At 41.7% G+C, this 13,171-nt stretch overlaps 1 protein-coding gene across 2 annotated transcripts in view; it reads right to left on the reverse strand.

Moving 5' to 3' along the window:
* SEPTIN7 (septin 7) overlaps positions 1–12,180 on the reverse strand; it is a 102,931-nt gene extending 90,751 nt beyond the window's left edge. Inside the window, exons 1-2 of one of the 2 annotated variants that reach the window (XM_073332895.1) lie at positions 12,162–12,180; positions 8,096–8,198 (exon numbers count right to left, since the gene is read on the reverse strand). In XM_073332895.1, coding sequence (XP_073188996.1) covers positions 8,096–8,105 — 10 coding nt within the window. In that variant the 5' untranslated portion in view covers positions 8,106–8,198; positions 12,162–12,180. The remainder of the gene's footprint in view (positions 1–8,095; positions 8,199–12,161) is intronic. The other variant, XM_073332894.1, reaches the window with a different exon arrangement.
* Positions 12,181–13,171: the final 991 nt, after the last annotated feature.

Below are 13,171 nucleotides of genomic sequence, written 5' to 3' on the forward strand. Positions count from 1 at the left end.
TGATGAATAACTTCACAGCATCTCTCGTCTGCAGTTTGCCTTTTTAAATAAGGCCATTCTCCACCTCCTAGTCACTTGCATCAATGTAATGTCATCAAAAGTCAGGACGGCGCAAAGAGGATGTTAAGGGGATTACTTTTCAGCTCACCCCAGGTGCCCTCCACTAACCTCTCCAACCCCATATAAGTACATTCCAAGGCACATCAAAACTGCAAAGGCAGACCAGTAACACAATTCCCAGCACCAGACAGTCTGCCAGGCACCACTGCACACCCAAACAGCATAAAGTACACACACAGAGTGCCCTAATGCAATTTATGGCCTCCCTGCATGCAAAAAATCAATAGCAACCTTTAAAACTCAGTGCAACAGTACCTAATGCAGAAGTTCTAAGGAAAAAAAAATTGGTGGCCACACTTTACAGCTACCAACTCTTGTTAGTGGCTGCTCTCACACTTTTCCCTAAAAATACGTAATTAGCTTTAGGAAAAACAAATAAATATGCATATACACATGACCAAATCATTGTAATTCATTTGTTGCTAACTAGTAAGTCTGCTGTGAAAAGTGATACTTGTATGTTTGTTAATATCACTTTTCACAGCAGACTTACTCAGCCCTGACAAGCCTGGGGACAAATTAAGCTCTGGATGGTGGATCTGGGGAGTCAGCAGAGGGCTGGAGCCCCGCGGCTAGAGCCCAAAGCCTTGCATCCAGAGCCTGGGGCCTGCCGCTGCACAGCTGATGCCTGGGGATGAAGTCTGAAGTCCCTCGGCCAGAGCCTCCCACCCCAGAGCTGAAGCCCAAAGCCTGAGCCCCACTGCCCCTGGGAAGACGGGGAACTCCCACTTTGTGCCCCAGGTGTCTCCAGAGGTGGGCAGGACCCAACCCTTGCTGGTGGTCCCAGCAACCAACACCAAGGCAGTGCATCCAGGAACAGGGGGAGGGAAGGGCTGCTACTTTGTCCCCTTCCCCCAAACATAGCCCAGAAGTTTGTGGCCACTTGAAAAGCCTCTGGTGGCCTCATGAGGCCATGGTAGCCACATCTGAGGAACACAGAGTCCTAATACATGGCATCACACATGGGCATGGCTACAGACCAGTAACATTCGGGAGTGGCCAGCTTCCAGATGGCAAGGATGACCCACTTCTCCACAGATATGGGGCACTGCATGTTGGCATACTACCATTACAGCTCCAGGACTAGTTCAGCACACATCTCAAGAAAGGTTGTCTTCACCTTCCTGAAGTTCTCTCGCAACAGCTGATCACCCCAGGTCTGCAGAATGATCCTTTCCCACCAATTAACGCTAATTTTCTGAGCCTAGAAACAGTGCTGCACTGTTTGAAGCTGATACACAAATAGCTCCTGCAGTAGCATGGTATTATCCTCCTTTTCCTCCCTCTGCTGCTGCTGCTACTGCCTCATCTGCTTGGTAGTGCAGTGGGTAAAGTTCAAAACCAAAGGCACTTGGCTCCAAGAACTCAAAGCCCAAACAGACTCTGCTTATTTACAGTTGCAAAAACACAGCAGCGCAGAGCATTGTTCGGTCCTGCTTGCTGACAGCAATTCAAATAATGGCAGTAATTCCCCTCTACCCCCGAAAAGAGAAGAATAAGCGTGGTCACACTGGATCAGACCAATGGTGCATCTAGCCCACTCTCCTGTCTTCCAACATTGGTCGTGCCTTATGCTTCAAATATCATAAACAGAACAGAGCAGTTATCAAATGATCCCTTCCTTATCATTCAGTCACAGCTTCTGGCAGTCAGAGGTTTAGGGACACCTGGAGCATAGGGTTGTGTCCCTGACCAGCATGGGATGGAGAGAGCAGAGTCATGGGATTTTTAAAATATAAAAATTGACCCCAAGATCTAGAATTCCACTAGCTTCCATCTGACTTCCACTATATATGCCACAGCATGCAGTGAGAAAAATATCCAGAATACACACTGTTCAGCATCAAAGCAAAGGCCCATAGGATACGGTCCCAGAATGACATGTGCTTAGTGTGCCCCAGCTCTACTGTGTACACACGAGGGCACAGCCGAGTCATGTGCATGCAATTATTACAACTTAATACTGTGCACCAACTAGTGGGTGTCACAATGCAAATTTAATGCCCTACGTAGACAAGGGGCAAGGTAACAACACAGTGGTGCAGGGACTAATGTAACTAAAATAAAGTGTTCTCAAGCAAGAAAATATGGAATCAGTTCTGATACCTTCCTTATATATTTAATAAAACTTGTATGTAAATATTTAAATTTTTGCTTTTATTTTTATTGCAGTCGGGTCCAGAGGCCTCCAAACAAGAGTCCCATTGTGTTAGGCATGTACATATACTAAGAATCCTTGCCCTAAAGAGTCTAAACCAGTCTAGACCAAAAAGTCTAAACTTTACAGTCTAAACCAGAGGTGAGCAAACTACAGCCCGTGGGACCGTTCTGCCAGGCCCCTGAGCTCCTGAGGCTTGCCCCCGGCCCCTCCCCTGCTGTTCCCTTTCCCCGCAGCCTCAGCTCACTGCGCTGGTGCAATGCTCTGGGCGGTGGGGCTGTGAGCTCCTGGGGCAGCGCAGTTGCAGCGCCCAGCTTGACCCAGTGCTCTGACCTGTACGGTGGCATGGCTGGCTCCAGCCGGGCAGCGCAGCTGTAGCACCGCTGGCCACCAGTGCCCCAGGGAGCACAATAATGGGGTGGGGGTTGGATAGAGGACAGGGGAGTTCGGGGGGGTGGTCAGGGTTGTGGATAGGTGTCGGTCAGAGGGCAGGGAACAAGGCGGTTGAATGGGTCGGGGGGGAGGAGTCGGGGGGGTTGGATGGGGTGGCAGGGGGTACTCAGGGGCAGAGGTTCTGGGGACAGGGAGAAGGGGCAGTTTGATGGGGCAGGGGTCCTGCGGGGGCAGTCAGGGGTGGGGGTTCCAGGGGCAGTCAGGGGACAGGGAGCGGGGGGGCAAGAAGCGGGACGGGGGCTGGGCCACGCCTGGCTGTTTGGGGAGGCACAGACTCCCCTAACCAGCTCTCCATACAATTTCCGAAACCCGATGCAGCCCTCAGGCCGAGAACTTTGCCCGCCCCTAGTCTACACCAGAAAAACAGAGAAAGGATGGGAGGGGAGAAGAGCATGGAGGGATGCTCAGATACTATAGTGATGGGTGGTGAGACAAACCCCAAGGAAGAGAGAAGTGGAGTGACTTGCCCAAAGTCACAGCAGGTCAGTGGCAGAGGTGGGAACAGAACCCCCAATCCAGTGCCCTGTCCACTACTATCCTCTTCATAGACTATTTTCCCACATGATTAATCCCCCTGACCATCCCCAGAAATGTTTTTAATGGTTTTGTTTCTAGACTTAGAATAATTCTATGTGGGCATCAGCAACACAACAGTAGCAGAAAGCCAGCAGAAGCATCTCAATCCTCCATTTCTTCCAGCTCTGATGTATCAAGCAAAAGTCCCGATCACATGAACCTAGGTGTAGGCTGTGGCAGTGACTGTCTTTGTTGTGTGCGTTTGTAAAGCACCTAGCACAACAGGATCCTGCCCCAGGACTAAAGCTGCTACAACAGCACAAATAGGAAGACCAAAAACTTTCAGTCCTAGATAACTATTTCCCATCCACTTATTCTCAAACAAGCTCAATTAAGCTCTTCACACTGGGCCTTTAACACAGTTAGCAGAACCATTTTAAAACCTGGTTTTTAAAAGTATTGTAAAGTGGTCAAGTGTTAGAGATTTGGTGTAGACAGGCATGGAAAGTGAATTAATTTCAATGTAAATTTTTTAAAATACTATGAAATTGAATATTCAACAGCTAATTTTAAAAGAATATTTCAGCAATTTAAAGATGTTTTATTTAAAACACCCTGAAGGTGACTAGCCAAGCTAAAGCCTGATCAGTGTTGAAAGGACAAGCTGAACCAAATTTAAATAGACAAGTTAAAATTCTTATTAATTGGGCTTGGCTTAAGACCTTTGTTATACTCATCTCTTGGTATAATAGCTCCTTTGATAACACTTGCTGGCTTCCATTAAGAAATTGTTCACCTTGGTGTGTAGCTTCAAGAGGGCAATTCTAACCAAAATATGGACAGGTACCAGAAGAACCTAACTAAATTTACAGCAACTATGCATCTTCCATTAAAAAGACACTTTAAATTACAAATGTGCTGTTTTAAAAATCAAGATTGTACTTTGGCTCTTTTCAAGCCTTATACAAAAGAACATGTGCAGAGTCCAAGCCTAAAATAGTCAAATTTAAGTTTGTGACTTTGAACTTCATTTAAATTTTTAAGTATATTCAATACCCACAGTATGGGGTACATCATCTTTCCCACAAGCTGGAACCCAAAAATTATCTACAGAGCTAGGATAAACACAAATGCAAAGTAATACAAGAGGCAGATACATAGGATGAGATTTGAAGTGAGTGTTTAGAGTCATTAGACAAAAGCTACAGAAAACCTATTCAGGAAACAGGAACTGCAGAGAAAGCACTTGCAGCAAGTCACATGACTGTACGCAGAAAGCGATTTACAACACATATGCTTGTAGCTGCAAAGATATGCAAGAGTCCTAGCCACAAGCCATCCAAACTCACCAAGTCTGAACATCTAACATTTACAATCTGTACATATAACTAAACCAGAGGACAAGACAAAAGTCATAATGAAACTCTAAGCAGAAGGTTTCAGAGTAGCAGCCGTGTAAGGTGCCACAAGTACTCCTTTTCTTTCTAAGCAAAAGGTGTTTCTAGCACTGTAAAGAACTATGAAGCCAAGATTTTGTTGCTCATCATAGGTACAACTAAAAGGAAAATATACTGCAATTAGGGCTGTTGATTAATCGCAGTTAACTCATGCGATCAATCAGGTTTAATTTTTTTGAGTTAAAAAATTACGTACTGTTAAACAATAGAATACCAATTGAAATTTATTAAATATTTTGGATGTTTTTCTACATTTTCAAATATATTGATTTCTATTACAACACTGAATACAAAGTGTACAGTGCTCACTTTATATTTTTATTACAAGTATTTTCACTGTAAAGAACAAAAGATAGTATTTTTCAATTCACCTAATACAAGTACCGTAGTGCAATCTCTATCATGAAAATTGAACTTACAAATGTAGAATTATGTACAAAAAGTAATTGTATTCAAAAATAAAACAATGTAAAAAACTTTAGAGCCTACATGTCCACTCAGATCTACTTTAGCCACTGGGAGGAAAAAGAAATCATGCTACAAACAGTCGGAGAAAACTGGAAGCAGAATTCAGTAACAGCCTGTAGATTATATTAGAAAATGGCAAACTTGTGGTGATACCAGACAACCTGTCCAAGGCCATGTCTACACTACCCGTCGGATAGCGATCCGTCTATTGGAGATCGATCTGCCGTCGACTCTGGAACTCCATCATGGCGAGAGGCGAAAGCGGAGTCAATAAGGGAGCGGCGGCCGTCAATCCCACACCGCGAGGACGCGAAGTAAGTGATTCTAAGTCTATCTAAGATATGTCGACTTCAGTTACGCTATTCTTGTAGCTGAAGTTGCGTATCTTAGATCGATCTCCCCCCTCACTCCCCATGTAGACCAGGCCTAAGTCTCAGAGAATCTAAGAATGGTCTTTGAGCTGGATACACTTTTCTCAGAAGACCCTGATCAGGTCTTGAAGCCATGTGCCATGGTTATTGGTTAAATCTGAAAATATCCAAAAATGATCCACCATGGCCTCCACAACCAGTGAGGCTTGAAAATGATTACACCCCAATGCCAGAATATCACAGACTTCAAAATGGATTTAACAGGGAACACAAAAGAGCACACCATGTTCATAAATTCAAAGACTCATACCATCCTTTCCCCTAAGATTACATATATATGCCATTGGTGGAGGTGTGCAGAAACCTGCCAAGCAAACCCTGTTACCAGGGTAAGTGAAATACCTCACAGGCAACGAGATACTTAACCAACTAGGTTATGGGATATCCTATAGTTGGCTGGAGGAAAATGGACATTGCCATTCGTCTACAGAAACTGGCTAATGTGGCAAAACCATCCAATGTTCTGTCCTGCATCTCCACCTTTGGAATATAACATCAACGGACTTGGAGACACTCAGTAGTGCAGGGACATCACACAGAATAAATGGTATTGCAGTGCAGCCTCAGGTACCAACTACTGGACAATCCAATAAGCTTACACATGCAGAGAAAGTCTAAAATAAAACAAAACTAAAACAAAAATCACAGCATCACTCCCTCCACCACTAATGCTTCCTCCTGATAGCATCTGTAACCAAGCTGGCCATCCTGGGATGGAACCAGTGGGCACAAACTATGAGGAGCCCATTCACAATGCTCCAATTAAGAACCAAGTATGGTCTCTGGTCAGGCAAACAAATGTAAGTGACCAGATGATCAGCTCTTGGACTGGCTTAACATCCATGCATGCACAGTGAGACTCAGATCAGTGTTGGATATTTGGGAACCAGTAATGTGCCAGCAATGGAGATGTCTATGGTGTATGAAATCCTGAAGACTGAAAACACTGGAAAAATTTGACTTGAAAGATATAAATGTGTGCCTCAGCAGGCACTGTATGCCAAAGTTGCAGAAGTACTGTGGAAGGATGACAAACTCAAGTCCATAATCAGAATGGGAACATTTCACACATATGCAGTATGTCTCTGATCATTGGGAAAAGATTCCAGGATGTTGGTCCCAAGGTTGAGTGCAGTATTACTGCTGAAGGTTCCATCAGCAGTGTACTGGAGGGACAAAAGTACAACTGAGCTGTCAGACTACATAAATCAGTGTACGAGGCCCTGCTTTTATATCTGTATGAACACCACCCGGTTTACTTAAAGCCTCAATGACAATAATCCAGATGGAAAAGTTGTGCAGCAACACTACACGGCAACAGCTGAATGATGTCTATACACAGGACAGATGTTTGATCATCTTTCAGCTTTCAACACACACCTGAACTTATTGAAGCATGAAAATGGCAACATTTGGATAAACTACACTGATATGGTTGAGGTGGCTCTTGGGCCTATTTGTGCATCCAGAGAAGGTGACTGGCTTCTTCACCGAGCAATGGCAAGAGCAATGACACCCTACTGCTTTGCTTAAGACAAGCAGAATTATGCAAGATATCTGTTAGTATACTACACAGAAATGACATGGCTGAAATAGAACACCCTGACGTGTATGATAATTTTTAAAAAATGGAGGCTTCTCGATACAGATGAGGTTATCAAACCACTGTGGATCAAGCCATTGAAGAGACTGTCAATAAGTGCACACAGACAGTGGGCGAAACCAAAGGATTCAGTCTTACAGCCTGAAACCAAAGGATTCAGTCTTACAAATTTTGGTGCCACAAACACACGATACACAAGGTCCTGATTACTGATGTGCAAGAAGGAAAAATCCAACCAGACCAGGGATCAGCAAACTTTGGCATGCAGCCCGCCACGGTAAGCCCCCTGGCAGGCCGAGCCAGTTTGTTTATCTGCCACGTCCGTAGGTTCGGCTGATTACCTGCGAACCACGGCCATTGGGAGCTGCAAACAAACCGGCCCGGCTCGCCAGGGGGCTTACCCTGGCAGGCTGCGTGCCAAACATTGCTGATCCCTGAACTAGACTTTCAGATCCCCAGCTGAAACTGTTCTATTGACAACTACAAAACATTTTTACTTGTAGACTGAACACGATGCTGAGCTCTAGACCTCAATGACTTCCACTACATCATTTTTGCAGTCACTTTTCAGTAGATCTACATTAATGTTTCTCCATAGGCTAGCACAACACCCCCTCTCTGCTGAAGGCTCTTTATCTTCCCCATTTTCTATCCCTATTCATCTGCTTATGTAACAGAAGACAAAAAATGAATGTCCAACTGAACTGTATGCCCTAAAAACACACTTTAGAATTGTATAACATTTTAAAAAACAAAAATGGTAAGTAAATATATGTTTTAACTAGCTTACACAAATGAGGCAAACACATTAAAAGCTAAAACTTCAGTTACTCCAAATTCTTTTAGTGAAGGTGAATCACAAATTAAATGCATAAAGAAAACAACTCACCTACTACCATGAGTGTGAATTCAAACCCTCTCTTCACTGACTTTCTGTAAACTTGATTTGGGAGATTTGCAAACCCCACATATCCTTCAAGGTTCTTCTGTTGCTAATACAAAAACAAAAGACATTTAAATAGTCAAAAGAAATGCTTGTAATTTTCTAATACACTTCAGACTAATCTTTGTTAGCTTTTAACATCTGTACAACTGTTATGCCACTCCTGATTAAGTCAAGATGTTTATTCATTAAATTGTAGACAATTTAGTAAACTGCAGCAACAGGCAGAAAACTGGAGTGGGGGATAGCCAGCCATTGTCTACAATGGGATTTTGCATAAGTATAGTTGTACCATTGGGGTGGTACTGGTGCAAACTCCAAGTATGCATGGCATTGCAACAATGTAAAAAGTGACTTAGGCCACGTCAGCACTATAGACTTCTGCCAGCACGCTATGTTGACAGAGTGTGAAGAGGTGTGATCCCTGACTGAAATAACTGTGTCAACAGAAGTCCCTACTGTGGATGCAGTTATACCAGAAAAGATGCACTTTTAATGGTACAAAATATTTGCTTGCAGGGGGTGGTTTGATACTGGCAAAACTGCACTTTGCATCAGTATATCTGCATCCATAATACCAGCACTTTGCTGATATACTTTACCTGTATTCCTATAAACAAGGAAAGCACTCCTAGTATAGACATGCCCTTTTGCTTGCACAACTTAACCCAAACTGAAACGGAGGCAAGTCACACTAGTGCACCACTTCTACATGGAATGGTCACTAGTGCAGCTAGTTCAGTGTGATTATACTGGTGCAAAAAAAACCTACCGTAGAAGTGACATGAGTCTCCTTTTCCTCACTAATAGTTCAGAAGGATGCCTTTTGTGGGGAGAGTTTGGAAGGATGTGGGTGTTGTCAGTGCCTATTTTGTCACTCATTAATAAAGGCTTTTGCAGGTGCTTAATCCTACCCCTTCTTCAAACTAGAACAGTGGTTTTCAATCCACAGGCCACTTGCAGCCCAATCAGCACACAGCTGTGGCCCATGAGACATCCTCAGGGCCATACAGGTTAATTATATATTGTATGGATGCGGCCCACGTAACAGAGAGAGCTGCATAGGAGGCCCACAATCGTAAAAAGGTTGAGAACCACTTATCTAGACCCAGTAATACCCACATTGCTGGTAAGCAGTAGCATCATGTGCTACCTCCTGCTATTGCTTTAAGAGAACCTTAGGATTGTCCATTTCAGATGTGTGCGGGGTAGGGCTTGTTTTTAACGGATAGAAAGTTTAGTTTATTCCTTTATGGCAATGGTTTTAAACTGTTTCTCTCATTGGGAGGGTTGAGGGGGGGCGCACGCAGGCTGAGAGCCTGTTTCATCACTCTGTCCTGGGGTATTACACTTTGATGGTAAGCTGCTGCGTCCACCCCTATGCTATACTGTAGAGGAGAAGTTGCTTGATCCCCGCTCCCACTGGGACCAGGGTAAATATAGCTTCTACATGCCACACAGTGGAAAAAGTCTTTGACAGCCCTGTTGCTATGAAGAAACCCTAGGTGGAACAGTAATTTCCCATAGAGAGTGGAGGAATCCTGTGCTGCCCCAAAATAATTAAGAAAAATTAAAAACCAACCTATACTGGACTATTACCGACTACCACTTTTCTGAATCACCAGTGGGTCAGAGAGTAATATTGTCTTCAATACCTGAGAACAACAACTAGTAAAGTGAATATGTGCAGTGTTTCAGAGTATTCAAGCACAGAACTTCCAGATTTAAATAGGAAGAAGCTCGTGATGGATTTTTCAGTGACAGGTCCTCAAATACTGGATCCCACTTCCCCATTTGATCCAAGGGAACCCAGATCTGTTGATTTCAGGTCATGCTTCAAGGGTTATTTTTTCAGTTTCCCTTTCCCCTTTTGAGCTATAAATCCACAATTAAATTGCGTGAAACAATAGGATTTAGCCCAAATCTACATCATCTTGCAAGTATACTGTGCACAATATTTTTACCAACAGTTGCAAATTAATGTAGTTCAGAGCAGTTATAGGTTATTAGTGTTGCCAGGCTTTTGCAGTAAGACCCTAGGCTAAAAATCTTTAGTTGCTGGAAGAATGCCTCAGTGCATGTGCTGCAGACATTTTGTAAAACAACATTATGGGTGTGTTTTGGTTTTTGTAAACTGAAGTGGTTAAAGCAGTAGGTATCATCATCAGATTTTATTTTAGGAAAATGCTTTTTATAAATATATTTTAAAGAGAACATAAGTTAAAAGCTTTGCTATAGTGCATTTCACACTTGTATCCTTTCATTAGTACTGTCTACACTCAGTAGAAGTGTTGCTGTGATAATCATTCCTGTAACAACAACAAAAAACTTACCTCATACACATCCTGAACCTCTGGAGGAATAAATTACTTTAAAAAGCCAGTTACTCTACAAGCTTTGCTTAGATGCTGTGTTGTCTTTTTAATTAGGGTGGATAAAGAGTTTTTAAAAAATAAACCTATTACAATCATTTAAAGATATGCTGCATCAATGAAACCTTTCTTTTTAATGAATTAAACAGCTTTTAATGAATGAATTAAATTATGAATTAAATGCTGTTTTTTTCATTACACAAAGAATGGAGGGAAGGGAATGCCTAACTTTTGAGGTTAACTCAAGCTTTATAGGTATAGCACACCATCATTGGCTGCATTAAATATTATTTTCAGTCTTTAAAATGGAGTGAATGTCGATATTTATATTTTTCCAAATGTAAATACTTTGTTAGTTGTGTAGTAAAGCTTTTGCATTCATTATTTTTGGTTTCAAATTAGTTGGAGATGCAAAGAATTTCCTTCACCTCAACTATTTCAAAGTTGAGAAGTTTTCCTCTTCCAAACTATGAATTAAAAACTAGGTGAGAGGATGAGATATACCAGTTCTAAAAACCTAACTGACACAGGACCAGATTTGCGAAGGTATATAGGTATCTAATGGCATTTCCAAAACTACCCAAGCAGATTAGGCGCCTAAATAGATCACTAATATCTGTAAATGTAGTGCGTTTTAAATGCAAAACATGTCTTGGTACTTTTTTCCTAAATTTCTTAGGTGTCCTGTACATAAAGGTAGTTTTATTTATCAAAAACTTTAAAATGCTGGTTTTGTGCATTTTTATTGAATTCCAATTTCAATCCAAATGCAGTATGACAAATGCTGAGTAAAAATTACTAAAGAAATGCATCATTCACCATTTTCTAACATAATAAAACAAAAATAACTATCTGAATAAATGCATGTTAAGCTATATAACTGATTGAGGCGCAATGACTGAGTGGTTAAGGTGCTCAACTACAATCCTCAACGTCATAGATTCGCATATTGCTCGTTCTCACACTGGAAGGTGACTTCCAGTTCACCCAGTTGTAAAATGGGCACCTGACCATGGGGTTAGGGCAGTCAAAGGTGGTGAGGCTGGCCACATCACTGTCTTGTGTACCCCTGGCTATGAAACTGACGTGCCTTAAACTGCATCAGCCTGATGAGCCATTGGCTTGGAGGAACTTTGATTTCACTATATAATTGCTTAAATAAGTGTACAGATGCAGCATATACTCCTGGTTAGCAAATTTAGTACAATGTTCATTATAAATCAACATCTTAATGATTAAACACAATGAGAATGAACTGCTCTTCAGGAAAATAACCAAATGTTAAGTGATAAAAATCAAATTTAAATCAAGGTTTCCTGCTTGCTGATTTAAATCATGATTAATCCCATTCTGCTTTTTATGACTTTCTATTTTCCAGCAATTTACTAAATTCTTAGCTTTTAAATTCCTCAAATGTTTTTTAAAAGCTGTTTTTGCTATTATTTCATTGATTTACTTCCACACTGTGAATCACTATACCAGCCCAGAACATCAAGTTTTAAATACCTACAGTAGCTTAACTTTATCCTTAGCTTGATTTTCATCCAACTGTATTCTGTAAAGTTTTAGTTCAACACTTACTCTAACAAATCAACACTGTTTTTTAGTCTAAGAGTAATTGTAAAAGTAATGATACTCACAGCTACTTTGTAAACAACATATTTCCATCATTCCAGTGTTCCAGATATTGAGAGAGTACATCCAAGGGTAACAGTAAAAAGTGATGAATTCCAAGCATTGCAATGACAGGTCCAGCAGCATGCAGCAGAACACCAAGGAAGGGGAGGAAAAATATAAAGTTACTTACATTTGATCAACTATCATTTTAATAGTCTACAGAATTGCTTATAATTTGATTTAAAAAAAACAGATGTTTGTTCCTTCATAGTACAGACTATACTAAATCTGTACAATCATAATTTGGCTTCCTGGAGCCTATGATTACAATGCAGTCTTAGTCCACGATCACATAATACTTTTTCCAACACTACCAATACCTCTTTGAGTGAACAGGATAGATGGGCTCTTCAAATTTGTTTCTCATTCAATGTGCGACCCAGGCCTTTTTAGCAAACACCATCCAAACCATGGACACAACATTATTAATTTCCCCATGATCTTTTCTGTGGCACTCTGACTAGTATCCAAGTGCTATACAAACAATATCTTCACAAAATCCCTGAAAGATGAATTGATACCACCACATTTTACAGTGGGAGAACGGAGGCATAGTGATTAAGGCTAAAATTATCAAAAGTGCCCATTACTTTTGAGTTCCCAATTTAAGATACCTACGGCCTGATTTTTCAGAATACTTAGTATTTTTCTCATATTACTTATGTCCAATGAATAGCTCCAATTAACTCCATCTGCAGTTTGTGCACTCAGCACTTCTGTAAATCTAGCCCCAGGTGTCTTGAATTAGGTGCCCAGAAAATGAAGAACACAATTAGTGGCCACAAGTGAAAATTTTGGCAAGTGTCCTAACCAGCATCACATAGCAACTCTGTGGCAGAGGCACAAATAGAATCCTTTTCTCCAGGGTGGCATTTAAGTACCTTGACCACAAGAGCATCCTTTCTCTTCCTGCCATTCCTTGCCCTGTCCACAGCATACCTCTGCAACAAATGAGGTAGGGGTCCTACAGACA

Source organism: Lepidochelys kempii, chromosome 2, assembly GCF_965140265.1.
Source record: "Lepidochelys kempii isolate rLepKem1 chromosome 2, rLepKem1.hap2, whole genome shotgun sequence".
NCBI classification, from domain to species: domain Eukaryota; kingdom Metazoa; phylum Chordata; order Testudines; family Cheloniidae; genus Lepidochelys; species Lepidochelys kempii.